The sequence below is a fragment of the Temnothorax curvispinosus genome, unplaced genomic scaffold (genome assembly GCF_003070985.1).
Source record: "Temnothorax curvispinosus isolate PA1 unplaced genomic scaffold, ASM307098v1 QBEX01003323.1, whole genome shotgun sequence".
Lineage (NCBI taxonomy): Eukaryota > Metazoa > Arthropoda > Insecta > Hymenoptera > Formicidae > Temnothorax > Temnothorax curvispinosus.
In genome coordinates, this window is record NW_020213103.1 from 331,535 (window position 1) to 347,769 (window position 16,235).

At 37.5% G+C, this 16,235-nt stretch overlaps 1 protein-coding gene across 1 annotated transcript in view; it reads left to right on the forward strand.

The window, feature by feature from the left end:
- Positions 1-16,235, forward strand: part of LOC112452378 (dynein heavy chain 2, axonemal) — a 52,422-nt gene that overhangs the window by 27,976 nt on the left and 8,211 nt on the right. Inside the window, exons 26-49 of the mRNA XM_025012542.1 lie at positions 4,538-4,762; positions 5,074-5,362; positions 5,598-5,735; positions 5,974-6,144; positions 6,430-6,721; positions 7,179-7,270; positions 7,367-7,570; positions 7,633-7,838; positions 8,117-8,302; positions 9,068-9,287; positions 9,365-9,531; positions 9,686-9,906; positions 9,982-10,091; positions 10,195-10,310; positions 10,385-10,485; positions 10,642-10,820; positions 11,018-11,317; positions 12,137-12,424; positions 13,338-13,528; positions 13,692-13,867; positions 14,049-14,200; positions 14,637-14,801; positions 14,873-15,039; positions 15,258-15,429. Coding sequence (XP_024868310.1) covers positions 4,538-4,762; positions 5,074-5,362; positions 5,598-5,735; positions 5,974-6,144; positions 6,430-6,721; positions 7,179-7,270; positions 7,367-7,570; positions 7,633-7,838; positions 8,117-8,302; positions 9,068-9,287; positions 9,365-9,531; positions 9,686-9,906; positions 9,982-10,091; positions 10,195-10,310; positions 10,385-10,485; positions 10,642-10,820; positions 11,018-11,317; positions 12,137-12,424; positions 13,338-13,528; positions 13,692-13,867; positions 14,049-14,200; positions 14,637-14,801; positions 14,873-15,039; positions 15,258-15,429 — 4,528 coding nt within the window. The remainder of the gene's footprint in view (positions 1-4,537; positions 4,763-5,073; positions 5,363-5,597; positions 5,736-5,973; positions 6,145-6,429; positions 6,722-7,178; positions 7,271-7,366; positions 7,571-7,632; positions 7,839-8,116; positions 8,303-9,067; positions 9,288-9,364; positions 9,532-9,685; positions 9,907-9,981; positions 10,092-10,194; positions 10,311-10,384; positions 10,486-10,641; positions 10,821-11,017; positions 11,318-12,136; positions 12,425-13,337; positions 13,529-13,691; positions 13,868-14,048; positions 14,201-14,636; positions 14,802-14,872; positions 15,040-15,257; positions 15,430-16,235) is intronic.

The following is a 16,235-nucleotide window of genomic DNA, read 5'->3' on the forward strand; positions in this document are numbered from 1 at the left end:
GCTAGATGACAAAGGTGGTTTTTAAGGTAAAAAAATCGAAAAATTTTGTAAAAAAATTTTAGAAAAATTTATTTCTTATTATATAAAATTAATACTTTATTATTTCATTATTTATTCACTTCCGGCGCAGTTATTACATAAATAAACACGATGTTCATCGCACATCGGACCCAAGCAACTCGGACATTGCATCTTAGTTTGACTGTACTGACACATTATCCTCCTCCTCAGAAGAACTGTTGCCATCGAAATGTTCTGGCTCGGCACTTACTATAACATTCTGAACACGTGGCCGCAAACTATGCGCCATCGTGCTCACTATTGCAAACCGACGCTTAGTACATCTCCAGGGTCAGAATGACCCTACACCGACTTTATATAATGTCCAACGCCTACTGCGTATTGCGCTGTACAATGGGAGCATCCTAACGTATAGTTAGTACCCCAAACTACAGCTAGAAAGCCTCAGGTCCGCCAATTTTTAAAATACTTTCAAGATATTTACGATAAAACTCGAGGTAAGGGTCAAATTGACCCCTTATGTTCTCGGAGAATTAAGCAGTTGATCCAGAATGGTCCTCTAGGTTAGGCGTTGCGACGATAGGCTAGTTCCCTATCTCGCTGAAAACCCGAAAAAATTACTAAAAAGCCTAGAAGCGAAAACTGGGCATCGGATAACGTTGAAAGACGTTCTGCAGTACAAGACGAATATAATGGAATCCCGAACACTAGTGACACTCAAAGAGATACGCGATTATTTCCGAAAATTTAAAGATAAAGAGCAACTGTTCGCAGAGTGCCCAATTTGTGGAGAAATTATTTCATTAGACCCAAAAAATATTCCTACAGATTACAGAAATAAAATAATTTCTCCACAAATTGTTCATCACTATCACTATCACTAGTGTTCGAGATTCCATTATATTCGTCTTGTACTGTAGGACGTCTGTTACTAAATGTGGTACAGAAATTACCTCAATACGCGTTTGAAATAATGCTCAACAAAGGTCGAAAAGAGAAGCATGATTTATTCGAAATATAAATAGGTAATTTAAATTTGCCTAACTACCAGATCGTACAGTCCTATCTTTAAAAATACATATAACTATAAAAATTTTAAAATATTAAACAAATTTTAGAAAATTGTTTAAAAATATTTTTTTAGAAATATGGATAGATTAGTCATTAGACTATCAAATTTTAGAAAATTATGATATTAATAAAAGTTTTAACAATGAAATTTATAGAAAAATACCGGCTTTCTTCTAAAAATTAATTTTTTACTTAATATATTTGTCATCAATTGCTCATTTTTGGAATCTTTCTTATTTTTATATCATTAAATTACGTTTATGATTTACGTTGGAGTAAGAAAAATATATTTGGCGATTTCTCTCTTTTTGTCTCACTTTAATATCTCACAATTAATTAAAATATAATGTGATATTAATTTTAAAGCCATATGTATTATAGCAAATTCAAGCATTTATATAAAAATATATGAATAAAACATTATATTATATAAAAATATTATATTATACATATATTTGTTTAAACATTATAATATATACAATAAATATCTGCAAAACATTTTATAAAACATATATATTTTGACTGATGAATCATCTTATGTTAATATTATATGCTTTTAATATTAAAAAAGGATTACGCGATCGATATTAAACATATATTATCTATGTCCATGTGTAAAGTATTGCACTAAAAACACTGATAATTTACAATGACAATGATTTATTTGAGTCTTTTGAAATCGTCACTTCCCTCGCTGGCTGTTTACTTATTAAGTTTCTAATTTGAACACTTTTTTTACTTTAAATTTTTTATGAATTGAAAAAGGGTCAGCTTAGTAGAGCACAAATGCGGTTTTACAATTGACGCAATGTCAAATCAATGTTGACTTTGGGAGTTCAGGCTATATGGTCCATATATGGACTTCGCATATGGACCTTTGCTCGCATATAAAGCTGGGTCTAATTAACCAAATCTTAAAGGATTATATATGAAATAAGGGTAGAAAAGACTGAAAAATTTAATAGAATTAGAAATAACCTGATATCTCAAAATTTGCGGAAGTTAGAGCTGCCACAGACATTTTTTAAAAAACTCAAAATTTTATAAAAAGTAAACCCCTTTACCAATAATCGCCAAATTTAATAAACCTTCCTTTAATGATACTCTACATTAAAAAAAAAATTAAGTCCAATATCTCAAAATTTGCGGAAGATGCAAATTAGAAACTTGCACATTGCTTCCTCATCATTACGGATCGCTACCATTGCTTCTATTTTATTTCGCTCATAAAGCTTTCTCTATGAGGAAGCCAAAATAATAAATACTAATAATTATGCATCAAATAAAATACAAGCTTTCTCATAAGAGGAGCTTTGTGAGCAAAATAAAATAAGAGCAATGGTAGCGATCTGTAATGATGAGGAAGTAATGTGCATATTTCTAATTTGCACACTTTTTTCGATATTGTAAAAATTATTCTAGATGATCGTTCCCGAGTTAAGTATGTGGATTTACTGTTTCAACAAAAGACCGACAAATAATTGGCGCGCATTTTACTGAGTTGGAAAAAGTATATAAAATTTATACAAAATTATTATTAGGCTATCAAGATCTAGCCCGATCAAAAATGTTTTCTTCTCTAATTAATTATAAAAGAAATTAATCGACAACAATTTTATCGAGACGCATTACATCGCAAATTTATCGAGGCTTTTTATACCGCAGATACTCGGCAAAATGTAACGTCGTTCAAGTGAATTTGTATGGTAAATACGAATAATGGCATACGTATATGCACTCGATTGCGGAGCCATTTGCAAAATTACTTTGTGACGTAACGTTACGACGTATTTAGTCGGTCGCCGTACTCCGTCCCGTTCAGCAATGTTGAAACAGAAGTTTCTCAGTGGTTATCGCTCGTGCGCTATAGTTAGTCACGTAGTTGGCACCAGATCGTGGCCAGCCGTAATTTCGTCTGTCACGCGCGTGGGTAACACACGACGGCGTGGGTAATGCTTACTGTTCGACACATTGGCGAATGTAATACAACCCTGAACCCCGGTTAGGTCAGCGAGGCTGACGATTACGGCGATTGCTTGACGCTGCTGCTCTGCACATGTCCGATTAGGTAAAGTTTTAAGTGCACCGTTGTATTTAATGAGGGAACTTGCCGCGCGATACTGATCGCATCAAATAGCTCACGTTACATGATTAAGGCAAGGTCGCAAACTCATGATATACTTATCGCGCATCATACTTCACGTAACTAGTTATATCTTAGCGCGGGAACAACGTGTTGTCGTAGGTGCAGTACGATGATCACTTAATTCAAACAAGCTGCAAGATGTTCTTCATACTCCGAGAAACTTTTGTATACCTACTTAAATCTGACGCGATCAAATTATGAGAGAATTATAATCATACAAAATGTCAAAGAAACAAATATATTGCGCTATTTGAAATAATAAATTAAGTGATTATATGTGTGAATAATGGTTAAAAAGGTTCATGAGAGATATTTAAAAAGTAAAACTGCTGACGCCGTAAAAAATATTATACATATTTACGGTATGCTTCAAATTAATCATATCTATAGCAAATTTCGCAAAACGCTTGTCGCGCTCACGCGTAGAGTTCGCGCAGCAATTTCGGTCGTCGAGGCGGCGCATAATATCGCGGATATATGCGTGGCCATATAACTCGACACAGCCCTCGACGTAATATGCGGTGTAATGACAATGCGATGCGATCTCAAGAGCGGCCTCGAAAGGAGGGTACTTCGCGCGCCGCGCGCGACATCAAAGGGTAAACGTGTAACGCCGGAGCAAGCAACGACATCCCGCCCGTCGCTGCTTAACATGGTATCGATTTAATCGCGATAAAAGGCTACCGCTCTCTCGTTGCTTTAATTTATAGACGACGATTGCCATCTCGATACGTTTGTCCGCTCTCGCAGTCCCAAGGATTTGTCTTACGGAAAGAAGACAACGGTACTCCACTTCCGAGTATGCAGGAGACTCTCAATCTTCCGTGCCTTCCATGTAGTCGCCCTGCGCCCCATTTCTTCGAAGGTAGATGAACTGTCCGCCTGTGTTTCGAATAGACGCATTAAATCGCAAACCGCGTTGGAGCATATGCACACTCTCCTCTGATGTATTCCTCGAATCGAATGCCAAAATTGCAGCTGTGTTCCCGAAATACGGGTCTGATATGGTCGAGATATTTCGCCAATACGCTGTAAATTGCATGAAGATCCTCGTCGCGCCCATACGGGCCAGAAACATAATCCTTGCGTTCAATATAACACGACGATATATATACGTAAAATTGCCCTTCTGTCGAACAGTTTGAAGCGCGCATTAAAATACGCACAAAGTAATATAATAATTGTACGATTTCGTAATCGCGGATTATATTTAAAGCGTTCTCGTCTGTTAATTTTCCATTTCTACATATGTCACGTATTAATTAATGAAATAACTCTTCGCATTTATATCACATACAGATGTTACATCACGTTGACAACGGCTCTTCATTTGTATCGCGGCGGTAGCCCAAAGGGACCTGCTGGTACCGGAAAAACTGAAACGGTAAAGGACCTGGGAAAAGCGCTGGGCTTCAACGTAATCGTGCAAAATTGTTCGGAAGGACTGGACTATAAAAGTATGGGCAAATTATTTTCTGGACTGTCGCAAACCGGCGCCTGGGGATGCTTTGACGAATTCAATCGGTGAATACTCTTGAAACCCAAATACCGTTTCCGCAAATAGAAACGTCATAAACTTTATCGTATCTCTTCAAAACGCATGATTAACAAAATTCTAATATTGTATATAATAAAAAAAAAGATAACTTATACATTTATTTTACTACTTAATTATCATAGAACATATAAAAATTGCTTCTTTCATTCTCATTTTCCGTGCGAAACTAATTAGTCGAATGGTTTTATTACCACATGACGCAAATGAAAGAAACTACGAATGAAAAGACAGATAGAGAGAAAAATCTTTTAAAAACACCTATTTTTTTAAATCGCAGAATTAACGTCGAAGTTTTATCAGTAGTGGCGCAACAGATCCTATCGATACTGACCGCTCTCGCTCAGAGACTTACGAGATTCATTCTCGACGGCGCCGCTACAACCCTGGTACACACCTGCGGCATCTTCATCACAATGAATCCTGGTTACGCCGGACGTACCGAGCTTCCAGACAATTTAAAGTCTATGTTCCGACCAATCTCGATGATGGTGCCGGATAGTAGTATGATTGCCGAAATCAACTTGTTCGGCGAAGGGTTTCGAGACACCCGCGCATTGGCTAGAAAGGTTACTCGCAATTCTAAGCAACTTTTAATTGTAAATAATTTCGTAAATTAAAAGTAATAATGATATAATATGTGGTACTATTAAATTTATTAAACAATTTTTAAGTTTTTTTATTTACCATGGCCAATAACTTTTAAGTGTTTATTTCATTTATTAGTGAAGAAATTTTAATATTATTTTAATTTGCTGAAAAGAATTTGCTGAAAATTCTGCATAATGCTTTTCTACTTCGTAGATTTCTACTTTATACTCTCTCGCCCAGCAGCAGCTTAGTAAGCAATACCATTACGACTTTGGTCTGCGAGGTATAGTAACGTTGACTCGATACGCTGGCAAAAAGAAACGATTGTATTCCAATTTGCCCGATGAGGAGGTGACTACTTTATAAAACGATTTAATCTCTAACAAGTGAGATAATTTTAGTATTTTTCGTTATTTCAAAATACAACGCGATAAAATTTTGCTTAAAAATTAAGGGAAGATGAAGTTTAAGTTATATTTCTTGTTACTACGTTTTTACGTGAAATATTTTCAAAGCGACGGAAACGCAACATTTTTTTATACTACACGGACGTCATAAACTTGTATCAACCAAGTTGAATGTTATCTAGATAATTATTCTCGCCATGAAAGACATGAATGTCGCCAAGCTTACCTCGGACGACCTACCGCTATTTCTCGATATCACCACAGATCTTTTCCCCAACGTAGACGTACCAACCATGGATTACGAGGAAATTATCAGTTATATAACCAGCGAGGCAATCAAGTTGAAGCTGCAGGTAATCTACTTAGGGAGGATATAACGCAACTCCGCTTGCTGGAAGGTGCCAACGTTCGCATTTTTTATGTCGTGGTCTTAAGGACATTTATCGAGTATTTATCGAGAAATTATTCATGCTGATCCAACGCTTACAAATATCAATTTATATGTATTAAGCTAGATATCTTCCTTGAATCATCATTAGAATTTAATCCCCAGCGTTAGCAAACATATAATTATAGAAATCGTTCAGATTAATCGCCGGATAAATTATCTAGCTAGCTTTAAATTATCCGGATTACAGCCAATTCCCATGATAGTGACGAAAGTTATTGAACTGTACGAGACGAAGAGCTCGCGTCACTCAACAATGATCGTCGGCGCGTCAAACACCGCAAAAACCGCAACATGGAAGATTTTGCAGAATACGATGACGACAATGAAGAGCGATGGAAAGCCGGGCTTTAACACCGTTCACGTACATCCCATTAATCCTAAGGCACTGAGTCTCGGTGAACTCTACGGCGAGTACAATCTTTCCACCGGAGAATGGCTCGACGGAGTGATATCGTCCATCATGCGGAAAACTTGTTCTGGTAAAGCGCTTGATTGATTGCAATGTAATATGTGTGATGTAATAAGTATATTAGACGCTAAGGAGCAGCAAATCCAATCATTTATATGAAACATTTAAGATAGATTTTATGATCAAGACGTATCTATTAGAATCACAAGGTATATTTTTTACATAAAATTTAAAAAAAAACCGCGAATTCATAAATATGCAAATTTTACAAGACATACTCGTTACAAATATGATATAAATATGTATTTATAAAAATGTACAAAATAATATCTCAGTGCTGTTTCGCAACACGTACCAATTAGATGGTATAAAAATATTGCCCACGGTTTGATAATTATGAATAATAAGTAACCGGAAGGAAGAAAGAATATGAGCAAGATTATTATGATGGAAACCTGTTTCTTTCTCGCTAACGCGATTTATGCTTGGAAAACATGCTACTCTAAAGCTCAACGCTCTTTTGATAGAGGATACCGCCGACGAAAAGTGGATCCTCTTTGATGGCCCTGTGGACGTTGATTGGATTGAGAACATGAACAGTGTCATGGATGACAACAAGGTATACTTCACCCATCCTTTGACTTCTCCTTAGGATGAAATTGCATAAGGCTAACTGGCGCGTTTCCTGAAAATAAAAAAAACATTGCGTTTTAAGGTACTGACGCTGGTAAATAACGATCGTATCGTCATGCCCGACCAAGTTTCGTTGCTTTTCGAGGTGCAAGACCTGGCCACCGCCTCTCCCGCGACCGTCTCCAGAGCGGGCATGATCTATAATGATTACAAGAATCTCGGTTGGCGTCCGTACGTCGATTCGTGGCTGCAAAAGTACGAAGCGAAACCGGAGTTCATCGAAGAGGTGAGAACGAATAATCCATCGCGGCCCGATAAAACGTAATAGTTTTATTACTTTTCAATCAGATGAATCGATTGTTCGAGAGCCGCGTCAACGTTACGCTAGGATTTAAGCGGCGAAATTGTGAGGAACTCGTGCCTGTCCCCGAATTAAACGCCGTTCAATCGCTCTGCAAACTTCTCGAAGTACTCGCGACGCCGCAAAACGGCGTGGAATTAGGCGAGGATCGCGACGCTTTCTCCAACATATGTAAAATATGGTTTTTCTTTTGGTACGTCAAGCCTCTTAAAAATTTTGTTTTAATACATCTTGATGGGGGAACCGTATGAGACGCGACAACTGCGCTTCGACGAGATAAAATTACAAATTCGCAGTCAGTATTCAAGCGGCGCGGGTTCGAATATTAATAGTTGCTCCTGGACATTTCCAAGTGACACTGATATTGTTCTCCGGTAGTTTGCAAGTCGTATTAAACTACAAGTTCTGAGTTAATGACATGGTAATAGTATTTGAGAGCACTAAATAACTACATTCAGTTCTACGTTGCAGCATGATATGGTCACTGTGCGCCTCGGTCAACGAGGACGGTCGCCAGAAAATGGATAAATTCATAAGGGAAATTGAAAGTTTCTTTCCGTTACGGGACACAGTATACGAGTATTACGTGGATGCGCGTCTGCGTACTTTTATTTTATGGGAGGAAAAATTATCGCCCGCATGGAAATTTCAAGCCGAGTAAGCGATAATAACACATTCAATTAGTATGTCACGAGTGCCATTCTAATTTTTTCTAGAAAATTTCGAATCGTCTCTTGTTCTCTCAGAAGCTGCAGGATAAATTATAATCAATTAGAGAAAATGCCAATTACGGTTTGGACTGGCTCTCGATAGCCTAACAATATTGTGTAAATTTTGTATATTTTTTTCTAAACTCAATAAACTGTGCGTAGATTTTTTGTCGAACTTTTAAAACACAGCTCTTTGTTGAAACAAAAAATCCACATACTTAATTAAATCGATTATTAATTGCGGATTTACTATTCCAACAAGAAGCTATATTTTAAAAGACCAACAAAATATCGGCACGCAGTTCACTGAATTTGGAATAAAGTATACAAAATTCACACGATATTATTATTAGGTTATTACACAATCCAGCCTGGACCGTATATATAATATTTTTCTATAATTAAATATATATTACATTGATCTCCTGTTTCACTTTATTATTGATAAATTATAATTTTTTGGTATTTTTGGTCAACTACAATTTATGATATTAAATTAGATAATTTAAATAAAACAGAATCATATAAAAATTAGGATATTTTTAATTTATTGTAAATTCCATATTTTAAATCATATATAGATACTCAAATCAAATAATTCAAATTATATCGTATTTAATTATATCTGTCAATTTAAAAATTGCTAAGCGTCAATAGCTTATTATACCACATCCCCTAACGGATTCCCATATATCCTTGACTCAATTTACAGTGTACCATTCTACAAGATAATAGTACCCACCGTAGACACGATACGATACGATTACATCGTAAGTTCTCTTCTATCGAATGGTTTTCCGGTGCTCGTAGTGGGCCCAGTGGGTACAGGAAAAACGTCTATTATCCAGTCGATACTTGAGCTTCTAGACGACACGAAATACGCTGTTCTGCTTGTAAATATGTCGGCCCAAACTACATCCGGTAACGTACAAGTAAGACTCGGAATATATTGAATGGATAATAGTCTTAAATATTGAATGAACGTTTTACATTGACTCTCTTGGTTCAGGATGCAATAGAAAGTAGACTGGAGAAACGGAAGAAAGGAGTTTATGTTCCTACAGGCGGTAAGATTATGATCACTGTCATGGACGATTTTAATATGCCCATGAAGGACAAATACGGATCGCAACCGCCGTTGGAATTGATTCGCCAATGGATCGATTATGGATTTTGGTAAAATTATATGCAAAATATTTACAAGAAAACGTAACAGACAAAAAACCTGGAAAAGAACAGTAAATGAAGCATAACAAATGTAGCAAAAACATCGCGAGAAATATATGTTGAAATAATCTGTTGCAACAAATGTATAAAACGTTATTGACAGGTACGACCGTCAGAAGCAAATGAGGAAATACATTGAGAAGATACAATTAATAGCTGCGATGGGACCACCCGGTGGAGGCCGCAACGTCATCACAAATCGATTGGTTACGAAATTCAACGTCATTAACATGACTTTTCCAAATGAAAGGCAAATTATAAGGATTTACGGCACGATGTTGAACCAACAGCTGTCCGAATTTCATGCTGAAGTGAAAGGGATATGTAAGCGCAAAGTAATCCCCGTTGAACATAATTGATAATTGTATAAAATTGCATGAAATGGTGTTTTCTTCTCAGCAAATGAAATAACGTTTGCCTCGCTCGATCTATACAATCATGTGGCCCAGAAGATGCTTCCCACTCTTACAAAGATGCATTACTTATTTAATTTGCGAGATATCTCGAAGGTAAAACAGCGTATCAAGATTAAAAATCGACAAGCAATTGGCGGTAATTTCGCGAAAAGTAATCTGATAACGGGATACAAAAATTAGTATCGATCGTCGACAGGTCTTCCAGGGGCTGCTGCGCAGCCATAAGGACTATCAGTATTCCAGGCAGACTTTTCTACGATTGTGGGTCCACGAGAGTTTCCGAGTTTTCTGCGATCGGCTTATTGACGTGAAGTAAGCGCTCAAGAAGCATTAACTTAATTTAGCTTGGGATACGGGAGAAAAAAATGCTGAGCAATTTCTTTCAGGGACAGAGAGTGGTTCGTGACTCAGCTGAATGATCAGCTTGGGAAGTACTTCGAATTGACCTTCCATAACGTCTGCCCGGAGAAGAGATGCCCTATTTTCGGTAAACGCGCGCAATATCTTTATCTTTAACATTGATGTACTTTGTTCACCATTTATTAATATTAATAACTAACACACATCTAATTATTATCATTTTTTTATTATTGGTTTTGATACGTTTCGAATATCCGAGACACTTTAAGCTCAATATCTATAGGCAGTTTCATAAATGCCTGGGATATATACGAAGACCTTTCTGATATCGGTGCTATAAGGCGCTACGTGGAAGAACAGATGGATGAGTACAATGTTTCTCCCGGCGTGGTGCGCCTCGATCTCGTTCTGTTTCGCGACGCGATCGAACATGTATGTCGCATCGTTCGTGTAATATCGCAGGTTTGTAATTCACATGGCGGTGCCGCATAACAATTACATTTTATCCAACGATATGTTGTTGAGAGATACAAAGATGAAGTACAAAGAAGAATTACGTTGTTACAGCTTTACATGTCATCACGATATTTTTTATTAAATTTAATATTTTATGTTTAATTTAAGTATCGTCATAAGTTCAAGATTTGTCCCTTTTGCAGCCCCGTGGTAATATTCTTCTGGTTGGAATCGGTGGTAGCGGCAGACAATCACTTTCGCGTATCGGCAGTTACATGTGCGATCTGGCCATTTATCAAATTGCCGTTACGGCGCAATACAGAACACCGGAATTTCGTGAGGATCTCAAGACTCTGTACTCAATAACCGGGGTGGAGAACAAACCGACCAGTTTCCTCTTCAATGATACTCAAGTAGTAGAGGAGCAGTTTCTGGAGATTGTCAACAATATGCTGAGTACCGGCGAAGTGGCTAATCTCTACAAGAGCGACGAAATAGAGGACGTAAGTCGGTTAATACGCTCCACCATCACCGTCATTTCATCTCCATTCGTATATAATCCGCGTTATTCTGTATAGGGCGTTTTCTCTCGGAAAAGAAAATCAGCTAAATTAAAAAGATAACAGAAGTACCATTTTCAATTCCATGAAATTTATATCTCGTTTAATTATTCCCTGTCTCATATTCTTCTTACTATTCTTATATCATAAAATATACCTTGGATATATACCTTGGAAACGCTTGAAAGATATTTTATATTATTAAAAACACAAGAATGTTTTAATGACATTAAAAATATTATGCAATATTATGTAAACGTATATCGCTTTGCTGATTAATACAATATTATCCACTAAATTACTGAAATTATCGCTTCATAAAGCAAGAGAATTAATCACTTCCTATTATAAAACTAAGTGGTCTTAAAAATATTAGAAAATATAAAAACTTGGAGATTATGTTTACAGTATTGTTCACAATAATATATTTATATTTACTATTGCTTTTAAAATAAATACGGAAAATGTATTATTCCCATAATTTTTTTATAATATCAGAGATAATCCTTTTGTAATTATAAACTGTGTAAATAAGGAGTAAAGATAAATTTACATAAATAATGTGAACAAATAGCTATATTACACATATCAAGAGTAATTTAAAAGTGAAAATGTACAGAGATATACGCACAGCAGTTGAGGCAGTTTAAATACTCTCATGTCGCTATAAATTGCGTTTGTCTAACGATTTAACTCGGCGAAAATAAAATTAATTAATACAGGAGCGAGCTATTTCAGAAAGACATTTATTTTGTTTCTCAGATTAAATATAAACTATCAAGGGAAGTAACAAAGGCTGGAAAGACACCAACGACTGAGACAGTATATTCCTTCCTGATCGAGAGGGCGCGTGCCAATATGCATTTGATCCTGTGCATGAGCCCGATCGGCGATGCCTTCAGGAACAGATTACGGCAGTACCCTTCCCTGATCAATTGCACGACCATCGATTGGTTCTTGGAATGGCCGAGAGAAGCTCTCCTCGAAGTTGGCAACAAGTTCCTCATGAATCTCAATCTGACGCTCACTATCACCGGCGAAAATAAAGTGGTGGGTACGCCCTTCCCCTTTCCGCGCGATCGATTCCATTCGATTCGATTCTTACGATCAACGCGCGTTTCCTACCACCAATCTTCCATTCCCCCCCGTTTCGCTCCCGTTCTTCTTGCCGACCATTTCAGCGAATCCGATTATTTTCCCATCTACGGTTTGCCCCCTGATGATACGAACGTCTGGCGCATTTCTTCCCGTCGGCCGAGGCTGAGATTGGTCGCTCGGATTCCTCGAAAATGCTTTTGATATTCATAATTCATCAAGATCTCCGGGAATGCCTTGTATTTGTTTTATGCCAGGTCCCTCGAATGAAATTGTATCGAGAAGCGCGCGATGCACGGAAGATGCGCACAAGTATTGTTACAATTATAGGCAAATACTTTAATTGGCATCAAACAAATGTTCTACCGTCATCAATAATTCCATAAAATTCTTTTATATTTTTAATATAACTACCGTAATGAGTTTTCTTCGTTTCTGTATAAGAATCTCTTCTTAAACGGCGTCCCCATTTCTAGATTATTTATTATTCATGCAGCTTTTAGTCTAAATGCATTTATGATTCTCGGTGCTGTTACGTCCCCTTTTTAATATCACAAAACGAAGATACTTTCTCGTCATAATATCACCGAGTAAAAATTTCGACGGAATGGATAATCACGCATCTGAAATAATCATGTATTAAATGCAGTTGGTTTTAATTTAGAGAATATTAGACGATGAAACGAATATGCATATCATAAGGGATCGACTGTTAATCCTGGCATAAAATGAATGCATTTTATAACGGAACCATTTTATTACGCTCGGCCCGGTGTGTGCGCGAAAGAAGGATAGAGAGAGGAGTGCAGCTGGTTAAAAAATTTATACGTAACGAACGCGAACGTTACGAGAATGCACTTTTCTGCAGGAACCGCGACAATCCGCAACGGCCATACCATTGCCGCCATTGCAGGACCGAATGCGCGATGGAATTGCAGCATCGTTCTCTTTGATCCACGACACGGTGTCCCAGTTCTCTCGCAGAATGGCCGCTGAAATGAAGCGTTACAATTACGTGACTCCCGTGAATTTTATCGAGCTGGTGGTCGGTTATAAAGAGTGAGCATTGAACAAACGTGATACCGCGTCATAGATACGCGGTTTCTATATTTTAAGACCAGACAACGTAATTGCAGCTAATATATAAATAGCACAGTATTTACTGCGGTATTCTCGGTAACTTCGACAAAAATATAACGGTGGTCGTATTCGAATCACGCAGGATGCTGGCAAAAAAGAGACAAGATTTAGCAGATCAAGCGAACAAACTTCGCGGCGGCCTCTCGAAGATCGACGATACCCGGGTGAAAGTTAAAGAAATGGCGGCGGAGCTCGAAGTCACTCAGCAGCAAGTTCATAAATCTACGAGGGAGTGCGAAGAATTCCTCGTAACGATAGGTACACGGCGCGCGCGACAGTGATATATTATCAGTGGCGTTTATCAGATTAATCTATAAAAACTTATTGCTTTTAACGCTCACGCTGGTTCCAACTTTCCTCTCGCGCACTTAATTAATCATACGGTATCCGTCTGCATCGTTCGCCGCTTTTAACCGTGCTACACTTGCAACGCGCGTAGTAAACCAAAGCCACGACGCTGATGAAACGCAAAAACAGATCACCGCCAAATCGCTTCGTATCGCCGAGGAGCAAAAGGAATGCAAGAACCTCGAGGAGCTTGCGAGGGCTGACCTGGCGACCGTCGAACCTGCCTTGAACGAGGCCATCAAGGTCGTTACCGAATTATTCCTTTTAAGAGCATCGTCCAATTTTAAACAATGTTAGAGAATTTCTGATCATTATTTTTTTTTATCTTCTCTCGTCTCATTTATTTTTTATAAAATTAGTTGTTAATTTATGTAATGTTTAATTAAGCAATTTAGTCCTTTCGGTATTGCGGCACTATGAATACTTAATGTTGAAATAACAATAACTTTGAATCACATAGATCATAGGCGGTCAAGAATAAAAGGATTTTACTCGGTAATTAAATTTTTATTGTCGAAAAATATATCTTTTCAATGAAAAGCAGGAGAACGGAGAAAAAGATATAATCGTCTATTTAGAAAGTTATTTTATCAAAAGATTTTTTCCAAAGGACCAAATATATTTGAAAATTTGATTTAAACGGAACATTATGTGACAAAGAAATGACGGATTATTTTAGGCGTTGGAAACTTTGAGCAAGAAAGATTTATCTGAAATAAAATCTTTCACGCATCCGCCGCCGAAAGTCGAGATGGTGATGGAAGCCGTGATGATCCTAAAGAACTCGGAACCTACGTGGGCGGAAGCGAAGCGCCAACTTAGCGACGTGAACTTCATTAACACAGTGAGCGACAATATTGCGACTGACAAGTCTATTCATTTCCACGAGCTAACTCGCTCCGATCTGATTTCTAGCTTCGTGACTTCGACAAAGATCATATATCGGACAGAGTTCTACGAACAATAGCCAAGTACACGTCCAATCCCGAATTCGATCCCATAAAGGTCGGCGTGGTGTCTGCTGCAGCTAAGTCACTTTGCATGTGGGTGATAGCTATGGAAAATTATGGCAAGCTATACAGGTAACTCATTCGAAACAAGAGGTAACTTTCAATATGTATCTGTCGAGTTTCTCCTTTCCTTTTTTTAGATCTGATGATCTGATATATTTATATAATATGTAAAACGGATCTTTAAAGTAACAATTGTATGCTATTGTTTAATTAATTAATTCCATTAGTTGCGCCGTGTCACTCTGCCGTCGTCAAAAATTTGATTATACTTTTACAATGCATTGCAGGATCGTGGCACCGAAACGGGAAAAACTGCAGATCGCGTTGGAGTCGCTGAAACAGAAGGAAATGGCCTTAAAGGAGGCAATGCAGCAGCTGCAGAACTCACGCGAGCAACTCGAGAGATTACAGCGAATGTACGACGCGAAGATGAAAGAAAAGGAGGATTTGATTAGGCTGGCGAGTACACCCGTGTTTTCTTGCGCTTTAGAACGCCGGAAATGACCTCGCATAAAGCCGAGAGAGAGAGAGAGAGAGAGAGAGAGAGAGAGAGAGAGAGAGAGAGCATGGACCGGTGAAGGAAGTCGGCTTGGTCCAATCCGACTCCATCCACCGGTAACACTTATAGTTACACAAACTTGTACCTTAGTAACTGCAGAAGCTCGTGTTTGCTCGCATTTCCATTGGCCAGATGTATTCCTTCGAGCGAATCCAACGTCCATATTGATACGAAGAGAACGAGATCTATTCCTGCGCAATGTTACGCGAATTAATTAAAAAGTTATTTCTCTGACAATGAAACTCTGATTTTTATATTTCCAATAATAACGTTCTAATATGATATTGACAAAAGTAGACGAGCTATTAAAACAGCCGTAATAAAAGTATTAATTGATAGAAGAAATGTGTATTTAATATACATCTTAACGCACGTATTTTTATTTTATTTTTTAATTAAAAGTTTCTGTCTGCTTTTGCTAAAATGCATTTCATATGAATGTAAAGGCCGGTTTTCACACGCAATGATTAGTGGCGCCAACTGACTGGCATTCATTGGCGCCAGAACCGACTAGCAAACTCACAAGTATTTACATAGTGATTGGCGTATACTATGGAAAATATTTAACATTTATTAAACACACAGTAAATGACAGCAAGCATATAACCTCCAAATTGAGGTTATATGCTTTGGCCAATAACCGCCAGTAAACGCCACATTACTAGCGCCAGTTTGTATCAAGTGTAAACACTTGATACAAACTGGC